Below are 20,865 nucleotides of genomic sequence, written 5' to 3'. Positions count from 1 at the left end.
CTGAAACAGTACAGCACTCCCTCAATACTGCACTGGAGTGTTCAGCACTTTTGTGCTAAAGTGGGGCTTGAACCCACAACCTTCTGACTCCCGAGGTGAGTGCTAACCACTGAGCCACGGCTGGACAGAAATGGCTACTAAAAGGGCAAAGGTAAGCTCAGATTCTGCTGACTGTTTCACCGGGGGTGAAACGCCAGAGTTCCACACAGTCCGGTAGATGTCACGCAAGCAGTTCCTGCTGAGGAGCAGCAGCCAATTCTGTGGGACGGTGATCTTGCGACCGCTCACTGAAGTCAATAACCTCCTGTGCAGCAGTGCTTCCAAGCAGCCAGCAGGAATGGGCCCAGGACATGAATCGAAGTCAGCGTTAACAGTGAACTCCGGCGTCGCTGCTATCAATCAGCAGCCTGATTGGTCCCCAGGGCACATCCAATGACTTCACACAAACATTGTCGGTGGCTCCAGATTCCTCTCTCCCTTCCCCAATTTGCAGTTGTTTAACACGATGAGAATCACACTGTGATGGGTGAATGAAGTGGCCTTAAAACAAAAAGCAGAAGTTGGTAGGAAACATACAGCAGGTCAGAGAGAGAAGATGGGTTAGCGGTTCGGGTGTAACCCATCAGAGTGGTTCTGACAGAGGCGGAGAACACCAGCCCGTCTCTTCTCTCCACAGATGCCCACTGACCTGCTGTGCACGTCCAATTTTCCATTTTACGACCTGGTACATATGTTGGCTGACAGGTAAAATGCACAGACTGAGTAAAACAATACGAGCGGTAGAGTGCAATACATGGAAAGAAAAAATGAGAAGACACAGCATTCAAAATTAATGGCAAAACCAGCTGCATGCTAAAAACAGCTCAAACTTTAGTGATTTAATGAGCCGTATTCCCCAGTGTCTGTACAGCTCTAAATAATTTGAAAAGCTTTCACTTTCCCTCTCCCATTCAATTTGCCCCCTCCTGTGGCCCCAGCTCTTGTTGGGATACAGTTCCATGGGTGCTGCAACTGACTCAAGTGGGCATATTTCATGAGGAAGCCTGGTCAGTGACTGTGAACAGGATATTTGACATCACAGCTGATCTTGATTTCATTCTTATCCGACACCAGGGGCTATTATACAGCGACAGGCTGCCTTTTTCTCTCCCAGGGCCAGGGACACTGAGGCCCATTGGAGTTCTCCAACTACCGCCCTGGCTGAGATCAGCTTCACTCAGTTAAGACCGGGAATTGTAGCTGGACACTCCTGGCACGACCGTAGCTCCACACCACTGCCTCTCCGCGGCAGGCCATTAGGGGAGCTACCAACCTGTAGGTGGGGGAAACAAAAACTCAAACTGTTCTGCAAGACCATCTCCAAATCAGCGTCCCAGGACACAGTGTGAGGGGGCTGAGGGGGGAGGGTCGAACGTGCTTGGAATTCACCGAACCTGCTCTCCTTAAAAAGTGTTTGGTTCTAAAGTTGGTGGATGAAGTTCAGAGAATAGAAGTGACCATTCAGGGGGTGGCGAGGGAAAATTGTGGTAGAATTAGATTTTACACCGCATTGAGTAACAGGTGATTTGACAAAAGGAAAACACTCAGGAGACTGAATATTTACTGCTGCAGTTATATCACACCATCAGCTGGAGCTCCTGTTGCTGTGGCAACCACCCAACCCACATTAGCGCAACTGCACACTGCCACTACAGCTGCAGACTGCTTGTGGGGATGTCGTCCTTTGGTTCTTGCAATGGCTACAGGGTGAGGGGGCTCTTCACAAACCCACTTTATCATGTGTAGAGAGTTCTATTGTTGAACCGTGGGACTCTGCTTTCACGCAGTGTAAATTACTGGGCAGCCATAGTCGAAACTTGGACAAGTGTGGATTAATTAAGGAAAGCCAGCACGGATTTGTTAAAGGCAAATTGTGTTTAACTAACTTGATTGAGTTCTTTGATGAGGTAACAGAGAGGGTTAATGAGGGCAATGCAGTTGACGTAGCGTACATGGATTTCCAAAAGACGTTCGACAAAGTGCCACATAATAGGCTTGCCAGCAAAGTTGAAGCCCATGGAATAAAAGGGACAGTGGCAGCATGGATACGAAATTGGCTAAGTGACAGGAAACAGAGAGTAGTGGTGAACGGTTGTTTTTCGGACTGGAGGAACATAAGAACATAAGAAATAGGAGCAGGAATAGGCCACTTGGCCCCTCAAGCCTGCTCTGCCATTCAATAAGATCATGGCTGATCTTGGGCTCAAAGCCACTTCCCCGCCCGCTCCCCATAACCCTTCACTCCCTTACCTTGCAAAAATATGTCTCTCCACCTTAAATGTATTTAATGACCCAGCCTCCACAGCTCTTTGGGGCAGAGAATTCCACAGATTTACGACCCTCTTGAGAGAAGAAATTCCTCCTCATCTCAGTTCTAAAAGGGCGACCCTATATTCTAAAACTGTGCCGAGTTCTAGATTTCCCCATGAGGGGAAACATCCTCTCTGCATCTACCTTGTCGAGCCCCCTCAGTATCTTATATGTTTCAATAAGATCACCTCTCATTCTTCTAAATTCCAATGAGTATAGGCCCAGCCTGCTCAACCTTTCCTCATAAGTCAACCCCCTCATCTCTGGAATTAACCTAGTGAATCGTCTCTGAACTGCCTCCAATGCAAGTATATCCTTCCTTAAATAAGGAGACCAAAACTGTACACAGTACTCTAGGTGTGGTCTCACCAATACCCTGTACAGTTGTAGAAGGACTTCCCTGCTTTTATACTCCAACCCCCTTGAAACAAAGGCCAACATTCCAGGAAGGAATACAGTGGTGTTGTTGAGATACCGCGGCAAACGTGGGAGTCGAGACCAGAGCTAGTAAACAGAACAGCTTTTTATTTCAGCCTCATGGCAAAACAGGAACTGGAAGAGCCCGCGCCTGACTTAAATACTCCCCAGACAGGAAGTGCTCCCGGCAGCCTGTCCCTGTGGGAAACAAGTTGCTGGAGGAAAGGGCCCCCGGTTGGGGGCGTCTGCTTAAACTGTCCGTACCGCCGTGAGCGGATTGTGTCCAGTGGTGGCGTGTCGCCACAGAGCTCCCCCCAGAATCCGCTTAGGAGGAGTGGACGAGTCGTGACGGTGGTCTGATGGTTCTGCCGCAGCGGCTCTGCGTGATCGCCGGTCTAGTTGGCGGGGCCTGGCGGTTCGCCGCCGGCTGTGCTGGCTTGCTGGCGGGACGGCCTCTAGTTGGAGGCCGGGCCATGGGGACCTGTTCCCCTGGTTCTGTGTGTGCTGGTTTGAGCCGGTCGATGGAGACTGTCTCGACCCTGTCGCCGAGTCGCAGCTTGAAGACCTTGTCCCCGGTTTGTAGTACCTCGTACGGTCCGTCGTACGGGGGTCGCAGGGGTCCGCGGTGCGCGTCGTGTCGCACGAAGACGAAGTGCGCCTGCTGTAAATTTGGCGGAACGTGAGGTGCGAGTTCGCCGTGTCGGTTGACCGGAAGTGGGGTGAACTGCTGAGCGGAAGAGAAAAAGTTGAGCCGCTGCTGGTCGGCCGACCAAGGCGTGGTAGCCTCCGGAAGGAATTCGCCTGGGACGCGCAGCGGTTGTCCGTAGACTAACTCCGCTGCCGAGGACTGGAGGTCTTCTTTGACCGCGGTGCGTAGGCCTAGTAGTACCCACGGTAGGTGGTCAGTCCAGGTACTGTCCTGCAGGCCGGCGCGGAGTGAGGCCTTGAGTGACCGGTGGAAGCGTTCACAAAGCCCGTTGGCCTGCGGGTGGTACGCCGTGGTTCGGTGGAGCATCACACCGAGGTTGCGTGCTGTGGCCGTCCAGAGTTCGGAGGTGAACTGGGCGCCTCTGTCGGAGGTTATGTCGGCCGGTACGCCGAACCTCGCTACCCAGGTGTTAACGAACGCCCTGGTGATGTCGGCTGTGGTGGTGGAGGTCAGCGGCACTGCCCCAGGCCAGCATGTGTAGCGGTCGACCATCGTGAGGAGATAAGTCTGGCCTTGCGATGGCGGCAGGGGCCCGACGATGTCGACGTGGTCGAAGCGGCGGCTGGGTACCTCGAAGTCTCCCAGGGGTGCTTTTGTATGCCGTTGTACCTTAGCCCGTTGGCAGGCGAGGCAGGAGGTGGCCCAAGTCCAAACATCTCTGCTGAGGCCGCGCCAGACGAAACGCTGGGAGAGGAGTTTGACGGACGCGCGGGAACCCGGGTGGGAGAGCCCGTGGAGCGCATCGAAGACGCGGCGGCGCCAGGTTTCAGGGACGACCGGCCTGGGTTGGCTGAGTGTGATGTCGCAAGTAACTGCCGTGGCTTCGGGCCCGTGCGCGACATTGGCTAGGCGTAGCCCTGGCAGGCTGGTAGCCGCCGAGAGGAGGTCTGGGTCCGTGAGCTGGGCCGCTGCTAGTTGCACGTAGTCGACCGCGAGGTGATTCGCACAGATGGCGGGACGGGAAAGGCAGTCGGCGACAACGTTGTCTCTACCGGAGACGTGCTGGATGTCCGTGGTAAACTCGGACACGGCCGCGTGCTGGCGTTGCTGCCGAGCGGACCAGGGTTCGGTGTGCTTGGTCATCGCGTATGTGAGTGGCTTGTGGTCCACGTACGCGGTGAAGGGGCGGCCTTCCAGGAGGAACCTGAAATGGCGGACTGACAGGTGGAGCGCGAGAAGCTCGCGGTCGAAAGTGGAGTATTTGACCTCCGGGGTGCGCAGTTGGCGGCTGTAGAAGGCAAGTGGCTGCCACGCGCCATTAACCCACTGCTTGAACACGGCCCCGACCGCGTGGTCGGAGGCGTCGGTGGTGAGCGCGACCCGGGCGTCGGCCCTCGGGTGCGCGAGCAGAGTGGCGTCGGCGAGCGCGTTTTTGGTGGCATCGAAGGCGGCTGACGTGTCAGTGGTCCAGGCTACGGCCATCTTGCCGGATTTACCTCAGAGGGAGTCGTATAGGGGCTTCATGAGGGCTGCAGCTCTGGGGATGAACCTGTTGTAGAAGTTCACCATCCCGAGGAACTCCTGGAGGCCCTTGATGGTTGTGGGGCGGGGGAACTGCTGGACGGCCTGCACCTTGTTGGGCAGGGGGACGGCCCCAGCAGGGGTGATGTGGTGACAGAGAAAATCGATCTCGGTTAGGCCGAATTGGCACTGCGCCGGGCTGAGGATGAGCCCGTGTTGGGCTAGGCGCCCGAACAGGACGCGAAGGTGTTCGAGGTGTTCCTGTTTGGAGGAGCTGGCCACGAGAATGTCGTCTAGATAGACGAATAGGAAGTTCAGGTCCCGCAGGACCGAGTCCATAAGGCGCTGGAAAGCCTGGGCTGCATTCTTGAGGCCGAAGGGCATCCTCAGGAACTCGAACAGGCCGAATGGGGTGATAACGGCCGTTTTGGGGATGTCCGCGGGGTGTACGGGGACTTGGTGGTAACCGCGCACCAGGTCGACTTTGGAAAAGACGGTTCGTCCGGCCAGTCGGGCCGAGAAGTCCTGGATGTGAGGCACCGGGTATCGGTCGGGGGTGGTGGCGCCGTTAAGGCGGCGGTAGTCCCCACAAGGGCGCCAGCCTCCGCCGGGCTTAGGGGCGATGTGGAGGGGCGAGGCCCAGGGGCTGCTGGAGCGGCGGATGATGCCGAGTTGTTCCATGGTGGTGAACTCGGCCCGCGCGATTTCCAGCTTGGCCGGGTTGAGCCTGCGGGCGTGGGCAGAAACTGGAGGGCCGGTGGTGGGGATATAGTGCTCCACCCCGTGTTTGGCGGCTTTGGCCGAAAAGGTCGGGTTGGTGAGGGCGGGAAACTCGGCTAGGAGTGCCGAGTAGTCGTCCACGGCCCTGGCGAGGCAGCAGGTCGTCAGGCCGGCCGAACGGTCCGGGGTAAAGGCGCCGGGGATGGTGGCCATAGTGTTGGCGTCGACGAGGCGGTGCCTCGGAATGTCGACAAGGAGGCCGTGGGCGCGTAGGAAGTCGGCGCCGATGAGTGGGCAGAGGACCTCGGCGGTGAGGAACTGCCAGCGGTAGCAGCGGCCCGCAAGGTCGAGCGTGACCATGCGGGTGCCATATGTGCGGATGTCCGAGCCATTGGCGGCGGCCAGCGTGATACCTCGTGTGCCGCGTTGGATTTCGAGGGCGGAGGCGGGGGTGATGCTGTGCTGGGCCCCTGTGTCGCACAGAAATCAGCGGTTGGTTCTGTCGTCAGTGACGTACAGTAGAGGCCCCTTTTGCCCCACGGCCATCGCGGGGGCCGGTGCGGGGGGGTAATTGAAGGTACACGGTGGCGTGCAGCGTTGGGCCTTAGTGCCAAAACGGGTGTGGTTGTAACAGTGGCCCGGAGTGGTAGGGCGGGCGGGCCTGGTGGGCCGGGGAGACTGCGTGGTCGTTGCCGCGAGGTCGGGCGTGACGTCGCGCGCGGACTGTGCAGACAGCAGCCGGTCGGCCTTTCCTGCTTTGTCATTCAGGTCCGTGGAGCCGGACTCCACAATGAGCGGGCGGATGCTGGCGGGAAGCTGCCCAATGAAAAGCGTGCGAAAGAGGGCGCCGGGGGGCTTGTCGTCCGCGAGGGACAGCATGTGGGAAAGCAGGTCTGATGGTGAAGTGTCACCGAGACCGGGGAGGTCAAGGAGTTGGCAGTGGCGCTGGTAAGAGGACGTTTGAAATTTTTTAAGGAGCGCAGCCTTCAGATGTTCGTACTTGCCAGTCTGTGGTGGGTCCTGCAGCGCTGCCCAAACTCTGGGGACGGTAGCGTATGTGAGCGAGGAGACGAGGTAGTCGTACTTCGTGGTGTCGCCTGTGATGCCTTTCAGCCGGAATCTGGACTCGGCTTGAACGAACCAGGCTTCGGCCAAGTTTTCCCAAAAGTCTGGTAATTTAACCGTGACTGCGTTTGTATCCGCCATGCTAGCTTAGGATTCGTCCTGAGCGTCGGGGTCACCAGTGTTGAGATACCGCGGCAAACGTGGGAGTCGAGACCAGAGCTAGTAAACAGAACAGCTTTTTATTTCAGCCTCATGGCAAAACAGGAACTGTAGAGCCCGCGCCTGACTTAAATACTCCCCAGACAGGAAGTGCTCCCGGCAGCCTGTCCCTGTGGGAAACAAGTTGCTGGAGGAAAGGGCCCCCGGTTGGGGGCGTCTGCTTAAACTGTCCGTACTGCCGTGAGCGGATTGTGTCCAGTGGTGGCGTGTCGCCACAGAGTTCCCTAAAGTGGTGTAATAAAGGATAGTATCCGACTGAAAACAAGGGCATATAAAGTAGCCAAATCTAGTGGGAGGATAGAAGATTGGGAAGCATTTAAAAGCCAGCAAAGAATAACTAAAAGATTAATTAAGAAAGGGAAGATAGATTATGAAAGTAAACTAGCAAAAAATACAAAAACAGATAGCAAGAGTTTCTACAGTTATATAAAAAGAAAAAGGGTGGCTAAAGTGAATGTTGGTCCCTTAGAGGATGAGACCGGGAAATTAGTGGTGGGGAACATGGAGATGGCAGAAACGCTGAACAAATATTTTGTATCAGTTTTTACAGTAGAGCACACTAAAAATATCCCAACACTGGACAAACAGGGGGCTATAGGGGGGGAGGAGCTAAACACGATTAAAATCACTAAGGAGGTGGTACTCGGTAAGATAATGGGACCAAAGGCGGATAAATCCCCTGGACCTGATGGCTTACATCCTAGGGTCTTGAGAGAAGTAGCGGTAAGGATTGTGGATGCATTGGTGGTAGTTTTCCAAAACTCCCTGGATTCAGGAAAGGTCCCAGCAGATTGGAAAACTGCTAATGTAACGCCCTTATTTAAAAAGGGAAGTAGACAAAAGGCTGGAAACTATAGACCAGTTAGCCTAACATCTGTGGTTGGTAAAATGTTGGAGTCCATTATTAAGGAAGTAGTAACAGGACATTTGGATAAGCATAATTTAATCGGACAGAGTCAGCATGGTTTTACGAAGGGGAAGTCATGTTTGACAAATTTGCTCGAATTCTTTGAGGACGTAACAAACAGGGTGGATAAAGGGGAACCAGTGGATGTGGTGTATTTGGACTTCCAAAAGGCATTTGACAAGGTGCCACACAAAAGGTTATTCCACAAGATAAAAAATCACAGGATTGGGGGTAATATACTGGCATGGGTGGAAGATCGGCTATCTAACAGAAAACAGAGAGTTGGGATGAATGGTTCATTCTTGGGTTGGCAATCAGTGACTAGTGGTGTTCCACAGGGGTCAGTGCTGGGACCCCCAACTCTTTACAATCTATATTAACGATTTGGAGGAAGGGACCAAGTGCAACGTATCCAAGTTTGCTGATGATACAAAGATGGGAGGGAAAGCAGTGAGTGAGGAGGACATAAGAAACCTGCAAAAGGACATAGACAGGCTAAGTGAGTGGGCAGAAATTTGGCAGATGGAATATAATGTTGGAAAGTGTGAGGTTATGCACTTTGGCAGAAAAAAATCAAAGAGCAAGTTATTATCTAAATGGAGAGAAACTGCAAAGTGCTACAGTACAAAGGGATCTGGGGGTCCTGGTGCATGAAACACAGAAGGTTAGTATGCAGGTACAGCAGGTGATCAGGAAGGCCAATGGAATCTTGGCTTTTATTGCAAGGGGGATGGAGTATAAAAGCAGGGAAGTCTTGCTTCAGTTATACAGGGTACTGGTGAGGCCACACCTGGAATACTGCGTACAGTTTTGGTTTCCATATTTAAGAAAAGATATACTTGCTCTCGAGGCAGTTCAGAGAAGGTTCACTCGGTTGATTCCGGAGATGAGGGGGTTGACTTATGAGGAAAGGTTGAGTAGGTTGGGCCTCTACTCATTGGAATTCAGAAGAATGAGAGGCGATCTTATCGAAACATATAAGATTGTGAGGGGGCTTGATCGGGTGGATGCAGTGAGGATGTTTCCACTGATGGGTGAGACTAGAACTAGGGGGCATAATCTTAGAATAAGGGGCTGCCCTTTCAAAACTGAGATGAGGAGAAACTTCTTCACTCAGAGGGTAGTAAATCTATGGAATTTGCTACCTCAGAGAGCTGTGGAAGCTGCGACATTAAATAAATTTAAAACGGAGATAGACAGTTTCCTAGCTGATAAGGGAATTAGGGGTTACGGGGAGCGGGCAGGGAAGTGGACGTGAGTCTAGGTTCGAATCAGCCATGATCCTATTGAATGGCGGAGCAGGCCCGAGGGGCCGTATGGCCTACTCCTGCTCCTACTTCTTATGTTCTTATGTTCTAGGGGTTGGTTCTAGGACCACTGCTTTTCTTGATAGATATTAATGACTTGGACATAGGTGTACAGGGCATAATTTCAAAATTTGCAGATGACACAAAACTTGGAAGTATAGTGAACAGTGAGGAAGATAGTGATAGACTTCAAGAGGACACAGACAGGCTGGTGAAATGGGCGGACGCGTGGCAGATGAAATTTAACGCAGAAAAGTGTGAAGTGATATGTTTTGGTAGAAAGAATGAAGAGAGGAAATATAAACTAAAGGGTACAAGCCTGAAGGGGGTGCACGAACAGAGACACCTGGGAGTATGTGTGCACAAATCGTTGAAGGTGGCAGGGCAGGTTGAGAAAACGGTTAAAAAAGCTTACGGGATCCTGGGCTTCAGAAATAGAGGTACAGAGTACAAAAGTGTGGAAATTATGATGAACCTGCATAAAACACTGGTTCGGCCCCAACTGGAGTATTGTGTCCAATTCTGGGTACCACACTTTAGGAAAGATGTGAAGGTCTTAGAGAGGGTACAGAAAAGATTTACGAGAGTGATTCCAGGGATGAGGGACTTCAGTTACGTTGATAGACTGGAGAAGCTGGGGTTGTTCTCCTTGGAGCAGAGAAGATTGAGAGGCGATTTGATAGAGGTGTTCAAAATTATGAGGGGTCTGGAGAGAGTAGGTAGAGAGAAACTGTTCCCATTGGCAGAAGGGTTGAGAACCAGAGGACACAGATTTAAGGTGATTGGCAAAAGGACAAAAGGCGACGTAAGAAAAAACTTTTTTACGCAGCGAGTGCTTAGGGTCTGGAAAGCACTGCCTGAAATGGTGGTGGAGGCAGATTCAATCGTGGCTTTCAAAAGGGAGTTGGATAAGTATCTGAAAGAAAAAAAATCGCAGGGCTACGGGGAAAGGGACTAGCTTAAATGCTCTTGCAGAGCTGGCACGGGCCGAATGGCCTCCTTCTGTGCTGCAACCATTCTATGGTCGAAACTGGTTCGAAGCTGGACAGGTAGCTGCTCGATCGCGCCCACCCCCTGCCCCACCTTTGTCAACAGCTCGGGATTAGGGTTGCCAACCCTCCAGGATTGTCCTGGAGTCTCCAGGAATTAAAGATTAATCTCCTGGGCACTGTGCGACGGTTGGATGTGGGTCGTCACGTGTTGAAACCACCAGGAATACGTCCAACCAGAGGTGGAAAACCCTACTCGGGTTGGTCCACGTTGGTGTGCGCAGTCGCTGCCCTCTTTGTCGGGTGACTGTGTGCAGGCAAAGACATGGCCACCTACAACTGTCCTGCTGCTGGAGGCGTCGGCCAAGACCACCCGTCAGTGGCTTTCACCCCTTGCTTACACTGCTGCTTTGCTGCCAACTCATCGACCCGGCCACAGAAATGTGCTGTTAAAAAATAAAATGATTCTTGTGCTGAGTTTTAGCTGCCTAAGTGGTCAGCAACATTTTTAAAGGACATTCTACTGTTACAATAGTTAGCCATTCACAGCACGTTACAACGATAAGGAAGACCAATACATTTAAGGGGAATGCGACAGACCGCAGCTTGAGCACAGTGAGGTGATAGGAAAGCTTCTTGAAATCTATTTTCAACCGGTCGCTGGGCATAAAACCGATGATGCGGATTGGCCGCCCGTTATAGAAACCGCCATTGAATTTGGTGAAAATTGGCTGCAATGCTGGGGCTGTAACGTGAAAACTTACCCCCAAGATAGCGAAAAAGGATTTGAAAGAAATTGCAACACAACAGAGTCCAAGTCCTGCCATTTGTCTCGATTTTGATCTCTTTGCATATACACCGGAGCTTGTGCCGTCATGTGACTGTCGCTGACATCACTGAACCCAGGTCGCAGGTGCGCAAGGGCAGTCGCTGCACTACCTGATCTCCCAAGACTGACTCTTTTCATAAATCAAACATTGACAAAGCATTGTTTTTTTTCCTGTCAGTATCTTTCTCTTTTTTTGTTGGCGATTTATCTTTAAGTAGTGAGGAGGGCTCTCCTCCCCAATAAACACACCCTCCCACCTCGTAATTTTACATCTCTCTCCCTCCCAGCTCGTAATTTTACATCTCTCCCCCTCCCACCTCGTAATTTTACATCTCTCTCCCTCCCACCTCGTAATTTTACATCCCTCTCCCTCCCACCTCGTAATTTTACATCTCTCCCCCTCCCACCTCGTAATTTTACATCTCTCTCCCTCCCACCTCGTAATTTTACATCTCTCCCCCTCCCACCTCGTAATTTTACATCTCTCTCCCTCCCAGCTCGTAATTTTACATCCCTCTCCCTCCCACCTCGTAATTTTACATCTCTCCCCCTCCCACCTCGTAATTTTACATCTCTCTCCCTCCCAGCTCGTAATTTTACATCCCTCTCCCTCCCAGCTCGCAATTTTACATCCCTCTCCCTCCCAGCTCGTAATTTTACATCTCTCCCCCTCCCACCTCGTAATTTTACATCTCTCCCCCTCCCACCTCGTAATTTTACATCTCTCTCCCTCCCAGCTCGTAATTTTACATCCCTCTCCCTCCCAGCTCGCAATTTTACATCCCTCTCCCTCCCAGCTCGTAATTTTACATCCCTCTCCCTCCCAGCTCGCAATTTTACATCCCTCTCCCTCCCAGCTCGTAATTTTACATCTCTCTCCCTCCCAGCTCGTAATTTTACATCCCTCTCCCTCCCAGCTCGTAATTTTACATCTCTCTCCCTCCCAGCTCGTAATTTTACATCCCTCTCCCTCCCAGCTCGTAATTTTACATCCCTCTCCCTCCCAGCTCGCAATTTTACATCTCTCTCCCTCCCACCTCGCAATTTTACATCTCTCTCCCTCCCACCTTGCAATTTTACATCCCTCTCCCTCCCAGCTCGCAATTTTACATCCCTCTCCCTCCCACCTCGCAATTTTACATCTCTCTCCCTCCCAGCTCGTAATTTTACATCCCTCTCCCTCCCAGCTCGTAATTTTACATCCCTCTCCCTCCCAGCTCGTAATTTTACATCCCTCTCCCTCCCAGCTCGTAATTTTACATCCCTCTCCCTCCCAGCTCGTAATTTTACATCTCTCTCCCTCCCACCTCGTAATTTTACATCTCTCTCCCTCCCAGCTCGTAATTTTACACCTCTCTCCCTCCCAGCTCGTAATTTTACATCCCTCTCCCTCCCAGCTCGTAATTTTACATCTCTCTCCCTCCCAGCTCGTAATTTTACATCCCTCTCCCTCCCAGCTCGTAATTTTACATCCCTCTCCCTCCCAGCTCGCAATTTTACACCTCTCTCCCTCCCAGCTCGTAATTTTACATCCCTCTCCCTCCCAGCTCGTAATTTTACATCCCTCTCCCTCCCAGCTCGTAATTTTACATCCCTCTCCCTCCCAGCTCGTAATTTTACACCTCTCTCCCTCCCAGCTCGTAATTTTACATCCCTCTCCCTCCCAGCTCGTAATTTTACACCTCTCTCCCTCCCAGCTCGTAATTTTACATCCCTCTCCCTCCCAGCTCGTAATTTTACATCACTCTCCCTCCCAGCTCGTAATTTTACATCCCTCTCCCTCCCAGCTCGTAATTTTACATCCCTCTCCCTCCCAGCTCGTAATTTTACATCCCTCTCCCTCCCACCTCGTAATTTTACATCCCTCTCCCTCCCAGCTCGTAATTTTACATCTCTCTCCCTCCCACCTCGTAATTTTACATCTCTCTCCCTCCCAGCTCGTTATTTTACTTTGCTCCACTCCCGACGTTATATCTTTACTCTGCTCCTCTCACACCAGGCTGGGAGCTGCTCTGCTGGGAGCAGCAGCTCTTCTGGAAAAGTCATCATTTAAAGTGGGAACCTGCTGCTGGTCGGAGAGGCACCGAGCTGGAAAAACCCAGTATCTGCCGCGTGTACTGTGGGACTGCACAGCAGGGAGGGGGAGGAACCGAGTGAAAATATATCTCTTCCCAGATAGGAGATATTTTTAGAAGCCCTGGCTTTAAGGACAGCGAAGAGTACCTTGCACTGAAAGTACTTCACAGTAATGGTCCCCTCAGTGGAAAGTCTTACTATTAGTTCTCCATTACTAAGGGCAACATTAATCTCATTGAACTGATGGAATGCTCTTAGAATTGGTGAAACATGGTCACCGTCCTACAAAATGAGCCAAGGATCCCACTGCCAGTTGCTGAAATGTGACATTAGGATTGAGCTCCATTGTGATGCCCATCACAGTCGAATAGCCCACTGTAAAGCACTGCCTCAGCTGATGCATGAAGGACGGCCATTGATACAATATATTGGAGAGCTGTCACCAGTCAAGGAACCATACCCAGCAACAGTCCACACCTCAAGGAGAGGAGGGGAGGGGAAGGAAGCTAACCGATTAGTCTCCAAGTTATTGCAAAGGTTATGTTGCCAGGGGTTCAAAATCATCGCAGTTCATACAATGTATAACTGAGATGTGCTGAAATGCAGTAGTTTTCTACTGCAATAGACTGTTTATACAGAATAAACAACTGCCCATATAAAGCTCTTACAAACCCTGGCGGGCCTCTGACGGATAACCAGAGAATGAACTGCTGCACCGTGCTCCCATTACTACACGTTATTAGACAGTAAAAGACAATTCACCCAGAGCCCTGGGCTCCCTTCCTTCCCCCTCACAGCAGCCCCACTGAAAATGAGGATGTGTCCTGTAGGAATTGCACCAGTGTTCCTGTATCCCACTGCTCAGTGTCACAGTGGGTCCCAGCACTAACTGGCTGCTCCCTCCAATGTTTAGATTGGTTAAAAAAAGATCCTCTGTACAGTGCCGGTGTTTAAAGCAGAAAAGAAAGGCTTGCATTTATATAGCACCGTTTACGACCTCAGCACGTCCCCGAGTGCTTTACAGCCACTGAAGTACTTTTGAAGTGTCACCATTGTTGTAATGTGGAAGCAGCAAGGTCCCACAAACGTGATAATGACCAGATAATCTGTTTTAATGAAATAAAAGTCACAGACCTGAAACGTTAACTCTGTTTCTCTCTCCACAGATCCTGCCCGAGCTGCTGAGTATTTGCAGAATTTTATGTTTTTATTTCAGATTTCCAGCATCCACAGTATATTGCTTTTGTATCTGTTTTAATGATGTTGGTTGAGGGATAAATACAGGACACTGGGGAGAACTTCCATGCTCTTCTGCCAATAGTGTCATGGGACTTTTTACGTCTACCTGAGGGCAGACGGTGCCTCGGTTTAACGTCTCATCTGAAAGACAGCACCTCTGACAGTGCAGCGCTCCCTCAGCACTGCACTGGAGTGTCAGTGTAGATGATGTGCTCAGGTCTCTGGAGTGGGACCTGAACCCACAACCTTCTGACTCAGAGGTGAGAGTGCTCCCACTGAGCCATGGCTGACACCGAAGAGAGGTTATACCTAAAATATATTCAGCCTCACCTCCCCTTCCCGATATAAATGTAACTCATTCCTGCTGGGGTGCAGTTCTGTAGACACTCGCAGTTTTATGCGTCTGCATTCTTCAAATGTGAACCAGGACAGTGAGTGCCAGTGGACTATTCGACCATTGGCTGGGGGTGGGGGGGGGGGGGGGGGGGGGAAAAGGCGTCACAGTCAGACCCAATCCTGATCCAGAACCCATACGCATGGCAGGATGCTAGATGGCCCGCTGTCCCCGAGGATGCTGAATGCCTAGGTATTGTCCACAGCTAGCTTTGCACAGACCGCTGCACGAACCTCGGCCCTTCCTATTCAACGTGGCTCAGACAGGCATGTCTCCGCTACCTGTGGAGCTATCTAGATCCCAGGACGTGAGCAGTGTTGTGTTGCACAAAGCTGCTGTGTGTTCAAGGAATACTTGCCAGCTTCAACCTGCTCTCTGAACTACTCAAAGCTGAGCCTCAATGGGCTGCAATAAAGTAACTGCAAGTAAGCATGAGTCGCATGATGTGTTGTTTAAAACACACTCTTTTTCTGGGTGAAAACACAGTAAAACATTGTCATGCGAGAAAGAAGATAGTGCCAATCATTTAAAAATGAGATTAGATTCAGTTAAAGATCCATTTCAAAGCAGAAAATGCTGGAGAACATTTCTTACTGGAGATGTACATCATTGGCAGGAGAGAATTGTAAGTCAGTTTGAGGCTGTACAGTAAGGTGGGAGGAGGAAGATCACATGGCTCTCCAGTAAAGCCAATGAAAAAAAGTTTTGCTAATCTGGTTTGAAGATGGGCCTAAGCCCAATGTACATGGTAGGACAATAGATGTGAAACATGGTCACCCGTCAGTCCCCACGTAACAAGTACCCAATTCAATTAATGTACCGTGGAGGGGTTTCAGCTGGAGGCAGGGCACAGGGAGGGATGAGCTCTCCGGAGGGACAGAGAACCTGCTCTTTCATTCCTCAGAGCAGCTGGATATAGACCAGCACTGTATTTATAGAGTGTCTTTAACCTAGTAAAACATCCCAAGGCGCTTCACAAGAGCATTATAAAACAAAATTTGACACTAAGCCACTCAAGGTGACATTAGCGCAAATGTGAGGTAGGTTTTAAGGAGCGTCTTAAAGGAGTAAAGCGAGGTAGAGATGCAGAGGTTTAGGGAGGGAATTCCAGAGCTTAGGGCCCCGGCAGCTGAAGGCACGGCCGCCAATGGTTGAGCGATTAAAATCAGGGATGCTCATGAGGCCAGAATTTGAGGAGCGCAGATATCTCGGAGGGTTGTGGTGCTGGAGGAGATTACAGAGATAGGGAGGGGCGACAAGGATGAGAATTTTGAAATCGAAGGTATTGCTTAACCAAGAGCCAATGTAGGTCAGTGAGCACAGCGGCAATAGGTGAACGGGACTGGGTGCGAATTAGGACATGGGCAGCAGAGTTTTGGATCACCTCAAGTTTACGGAGGGTAGAACGTGGGAGGCCAGCCAGGAGTGTGTTGGAATAGTCAAGTCTAGAAGTAGCAAAGGCATGGATGAGGGTTTCAGCAGCAGATGAGCAGAGGCAGGGGTGGAGTCAGGCGATGTTATGGAGGTGGCAATAGGTGGAAATTGGCGCGGCTATGTGGTCGGAAGCTCACTTCAGGGTCAAATATGACACCAAGTTTGCGAACAATCTGGTTCAGCCTCAGACAGATGCAACGGAGAGGGATGGAGTCGGTGGGTAGGGAGTGGCATTTGAGAGAGGGACCGAAGCCAATGGCTTCAGTCTTGCCAATGGAGAAAATTTCTGCTCATCCAGTATTGGATGTCGGACAAGCAGCCTGACAATTTAGAGACAGTGGAGGGGTCGAGAGAAATGGTGATGAGGTAGAGCTGGGTGTCATCAGCGTACATGGGGAAACTGATGCTGTGTTTTCGTTTTTTGACAGTTAAGGTTAATAGTTTATAAAGTTTAGACGGTCTTAATTTTTGTGGTTATAGTTTCTAAGGTCTCTGTTGTATATCGGGGAGTGCAAGTAACCAAGGGCCCTTGAGTATATAATTTAATTGTAGTGTAATTAGTAGTATTGATTTGATTTAATTTAATTTAAATTAATTAAAGGGTAATTCATGGCAGGACATCTTGGCCCCGTGGCATGCTCCTCCTGCGCCATGTGGGGTGTCTCTGACGACCATGTGTGCGGGAAGTGTATCCAGCTGCAGCTACTAACAGACCGCATTGCGGCGCTGGAGCTGCGAATGGATACATACTGGAGCATTCGCGATGCTGAGGACATCGTGGATAGCACGTTTAGGGAGTTGGTCACACCGCAGGTAAAGGCTGCACAGGTAGGAAGGGAATGGGTGACCGCCAGGCAGAGTAGTAGGCACAGGCAGATAGTGCAGGAGTCCCCTGTGGCCATCCCCCTCTCAAACAGATATACCAATTTGGGTATTGTTCAGGGAGATGGCTTTCAGGGGAAACAAATAGAAACATAGAAGATAGGAGCACGAGTAGGCCATTCGGCCCTTCGAGCCTGCTCCGCCATTCAATGAGATCATGGCTGATCATCCAAATTCAGTACCCTGTCCCTGCCTTCTCCCCATATCCCTTTAGCCTCAAGAAATATATCCAACTCTTTCTTGAATATATTTAATGTACTGGCCTCCACCGCCCTCTGTGGTAGAGAATTCCACAGGTTCACCACTCTCTGGGTGAAGAAGTTCCTCCTCATTTCAGTCCTAAATGGCTTACCCCTTATCCTTGGACTATAACCCCTGGTTCTGGACTCCCCGGCCATCAGAAACATCCTTCCTGCATCTAGTCTGTCCAGACCTGACAGAATTTTACAGGTTTCGATGAGATCCCCTCTCAATCTTCTAAACTCCAGCCAACTTCCTGGCACCATGGGTGGTTCTGCTGCACAGGACTGGAGGAAAAAGAGCAGGAGAGCTATAGTGATAGGGGATTCTGTTGTAAGGGGAATAGATAGGCGTTTCTGCGGCCGCACACGAGACTCCAGGATGGTATGTTGCCTCCCTGGTGCAAGGGTCAAGGATGTCACGGAGCGGTTGCAGGGCATTCTGGAGGGGGAGGGGGAACAGCCAGTTGTCGTGGTGCATATAGGTACCAACGATATAGGTAAAAGCTGAATATAGGGAGTTAGGAAGTAAATTAAAAAATAGGACCTCAAAGGTAGTAATCTTAGGATTGCTACCAGTGCCACGTGCTAGTCAGAGTAGAAATAGAAGGATATTTCAGATGAATACATGGCTAGAGGAATGGTACAAGGGGGAGGGATTCAAATTCCTGGGACATTGGAACCAGTTCTGGGGGAGGTGGGACCAGTACAAAATGGACGGTTTGCACCTGGGCAGGACTGGGACCGATGTCCTAGGGGGAGTGTTTGCTAGTGCTGTTGGGGAGGGTTTAAACTAAAATGGCAGGGGTTTGGGAACCTGTGCAGGGAGACAGAGGAAAGGGAAGTAAGGATAGAAGCAAAAGACAGGAGGGAGAAAAGCAAACGTGGTAGTCAGAGAAATCAAGGATTTAAATCAAACATGGCCACAGTAAATAATAATTCTAAAAGGTCTAAGAGTGTTAAAAAAACAAGCCTGAAGGCTTTGTGTCTTAATGCGAGGAGCATTCGTAATAAGGAGGATGAATTTGCTGCACAAATAGATGTAAACGGATATGATATAATTGGGATTATGGAGACATGACTCCAGGGTGACCAAGGCTGGGAATTCAACATACAGGGGCATTCAATATTCAGGAAAGATAGGCAAAAAGGAAAAGGAGGTGGGGTAGCATTGCGGGTTAAAGAGGCAATTAACACAATAGTAAGGAAGGATATTAGCTCTGATGATGTGGAATCTGTATGGGTAGAGCTGAGAAATACCAAGGGGCAGAAAACGTTAGTGGGAGTTGTATACAGACCCCCAAACAGTAATGCTGAGGTTGGGGATGGCATTAAACGGGAAATTAGAGACGCGTGCAGTAAGGGCACAGCAGTTATCATGGGTGACTTTAATCTACATATAGATTGGGCTAACCAAATTAGTGACAATACTGTGAAGGAGGAATTCCTGGAGTGTATACGGGATGGTTTCCTGGACCAATATGTTGAGGAACCAACTAGAGATCAGGCCATCTTAGACTGGGTATTAGGTAATGAGAAAGGATTAATTAGCAATCTTGTTGTGCGAGGTCCCTTGGGGCGGAGCGATCATAATATGATCGAATTCTTCATTAAGATGGAGAGTGAAGTAGTTGACTCAGAGACTAGGGTCCTGAATTTAAATAAAGGAAACTACGATGGTATGAGGCGCGAGTTGGCTAGGATGGATTGGGGAACGTTACTTAAAGGGTTGACGGTGGATAGGCAATGGCAAACATTTAAAGATCGCATGGATGAACTACAGAATTTGTTCATCCCAGTTTGGCATAAAAATAAAACAAAAAAGGTGACTCAACCATGGCTAACAAGGAAAATTAGGGATAGCATAAGATCCAAGGAGAGGACATATAAATTGGCCAGAAAAAGCAGCAAACCTGAGGCTTGGGAGCAGTTTAGGATTCAGCAAAGGAGGACAAAGGGATTAATTAAGAGGGGGAAAATAGAGTATGAGAGTAAGCTTGCAGGGGACATAAAAACTGATTGTAAAAGCTTCTATAGATATGTGAAGAGAAAAAGATTGGTGAAGTCAAGCGTAGGTCCCTTGCAGTCAGAATCAGGGGAATTTATAATGGGGAACAAAGAAATGGCAGACCAATTAAATCCATACTTTGGTTCTGTCTTCGCAAAGGAGGACACAAATAACCTCCCAGAGATGTCGGGGAACATAGGGTCTGATGAAAGGGAGGAACTGAAAGAATTCAGTATTTGTAGGGAAATGGTGTTAGGGAAATTAACAGGATTGAAGGCCGATAAATCCCCAGGGCCTGATAATCTACATCCTAGGGTGCTTAAGGAAGTGGCCCTAGAAATAGTAGATGCATTGCTGGTCATCTTCCAAAATTCTATAGACTCTGGAACAGTTCCCATGGATTGGAGGGTAGCTAATATAACCCCACTATTGAAAAAAGGTGGTAGAGAAAAAATGGGGAATTATAGATCGGTAAGCCCGACATCGGTAGTGGGGAAAATGCTAGAGTCCATTATAAAAGATGTAATAGCAGAGCGCTTGGAAAATAGTGACAGGATCGGACAAAGTCAACATGGATTTACAAAAGGTAAATCGTGCTTGATTAATCTACTGGAATTTTTTGAGGATGTAACTGGTAAAATAGATAAGGGAGAACCAGCGGATGTGGTGTATTTGGACTTTCAGAAGGCTTTCGATAAGGTCCCGCCTAAGAGATTAGCGTGTAAAGTTAAAGCACATGGGATTGGGGGTAAGGTACTGACTTGGATAGAGAACTGGTTGGCAGACAGGAAGCAAAGAGTTGGAATAAACGGCTCTTTTTCCGAGTGGCAGGCAGTGACTAGTGTGGTACCGCAGGGATCGGTGCTAGGACCCTAGCTATTCACAATATATATTAATGATCTAGACGAGGGGATTAGATGTAATATCTCCAAGTTTGCAGACGACACAAAGCTGGGTGGGCGTGTGTGCTGTGAGGAGGATGCAGAGAAACTCCAGTGTGATTTGGACAGGTTGGGTGATTGGGCAGATGCAGTATAATGTGGATAAATGCAAGGTTATCCACTTTGGTGGCAAAAACAGGAAGGCAGCTTATTATCTGAACGGCAATAGATTGGGAGAAGGGGAAGTGCAACGAGACCTGGGTGTCCTTGTGCACCAGTTGCTGAAGGTAAGCACGCAGGTGCAGCAGGTGGTTAAGAAGGCAAATGGTATGTTGGCCTTCGTAGCGAGAGGATTCGAGTACAGGAGCAAGGATGTCTTGCTGCAGTTGTACAGGGCCTTGGTGAGACCTTGAGTATTGTGTGCAGTTTTGGTCGCCTTATCTGAGAAAGGATGTTCTTGCCATGGAGGGAGTGCAGCGAAGATTCACCAGACTGATACCTGGGATGGCAGGAATAACGTATGAGGAGAGATTGGGTCGATTGGGCTTATATTCGCTGGAGTTTAGAAGAATGAGAGGGGATCTCATTGAAACTTATAACATTCTAACAGGACTAGACAGACTAGATGCAGGAAGGATGTTCCCGATGGCAGGGGAGTCCAGAACCAGGGGTCACAGTCTAAAGATAAGGGGTAAGCCATTTTGAACAGAGATGAGGAGGAATTTCTTCACCCAGAGAGT

At 50.0% G+C, this 20,865-nt stretch overlaps 2 protein-coding genes across 2 annotated transcripts in view; one reads left to right on the top strand and one right to left on the bottom strand.

Moving 5' to 3' along the window:
* Nucleotides 1-20,865, bottom strand: part of vac14 (vac14 homolog (S. cerevisiae)) — a 398,888-nt gene that overhangs the window by 28,448 nt on the left and 349,575 nt on the right. The gene's annotated exons all lie outside the window — the stretch shown is intronic.
* Nucleotides 131-15,095, top strand: LOC147116229 (uncharacterized). Its single transcript, XM_085989548.1, has 3 exons — nt 131-151; nt 11,470-12,282; nt 15,030-15,095. The coding sequence occupies exons 1-3, from the start codon at nt 131-133 to the stop codon at nt 15,093-15,095; spliced, it is 900 nt and encodes a 299-aa protein (XP_085845674.1).

The sequence above is a fragment of the Somniosus microcephalus genome, chromosome 6 (genome assembly GCF_052327205.1).
Source record: "Somniosus microcephalus isolate GS21.2 chromosome 6, FLI_Smic_1.0, whole genome shotgun sequence".
NCBI classification, from domain to species: Eukaryota; Metazoa; Chordata; class Chondrichthyes; order Squaliformes; family Somniosidae; genus Somniosus; species Somniosus microcephalus.
This window is presented reverse-complemented; position numbering and strand designations above follow the sequence as displayed.

Bases quoted from the DNA above. Each gene is read 5' to 3' on its own strand.
- LOC147116229 (XM_085989548.1), top strand. From the start codon at position 131: ATGGCTACTAAAAGGGCAAAG. The intron at 152-11,469 runs GTAAGCTCAGAT...TCTCCCTCCCAG, and splicing joins TGGCTACTAAAAGGGCAAAG to CTCGTAATTTTACATCCCTC. The intron at 12,283-15,029 runs GTAATTTTACAT...TGTGTGTTCAAG, and splicing joins ATCTCTCTCCCTCCCACCTC to GAATACTTGCCAGCTTCAAC.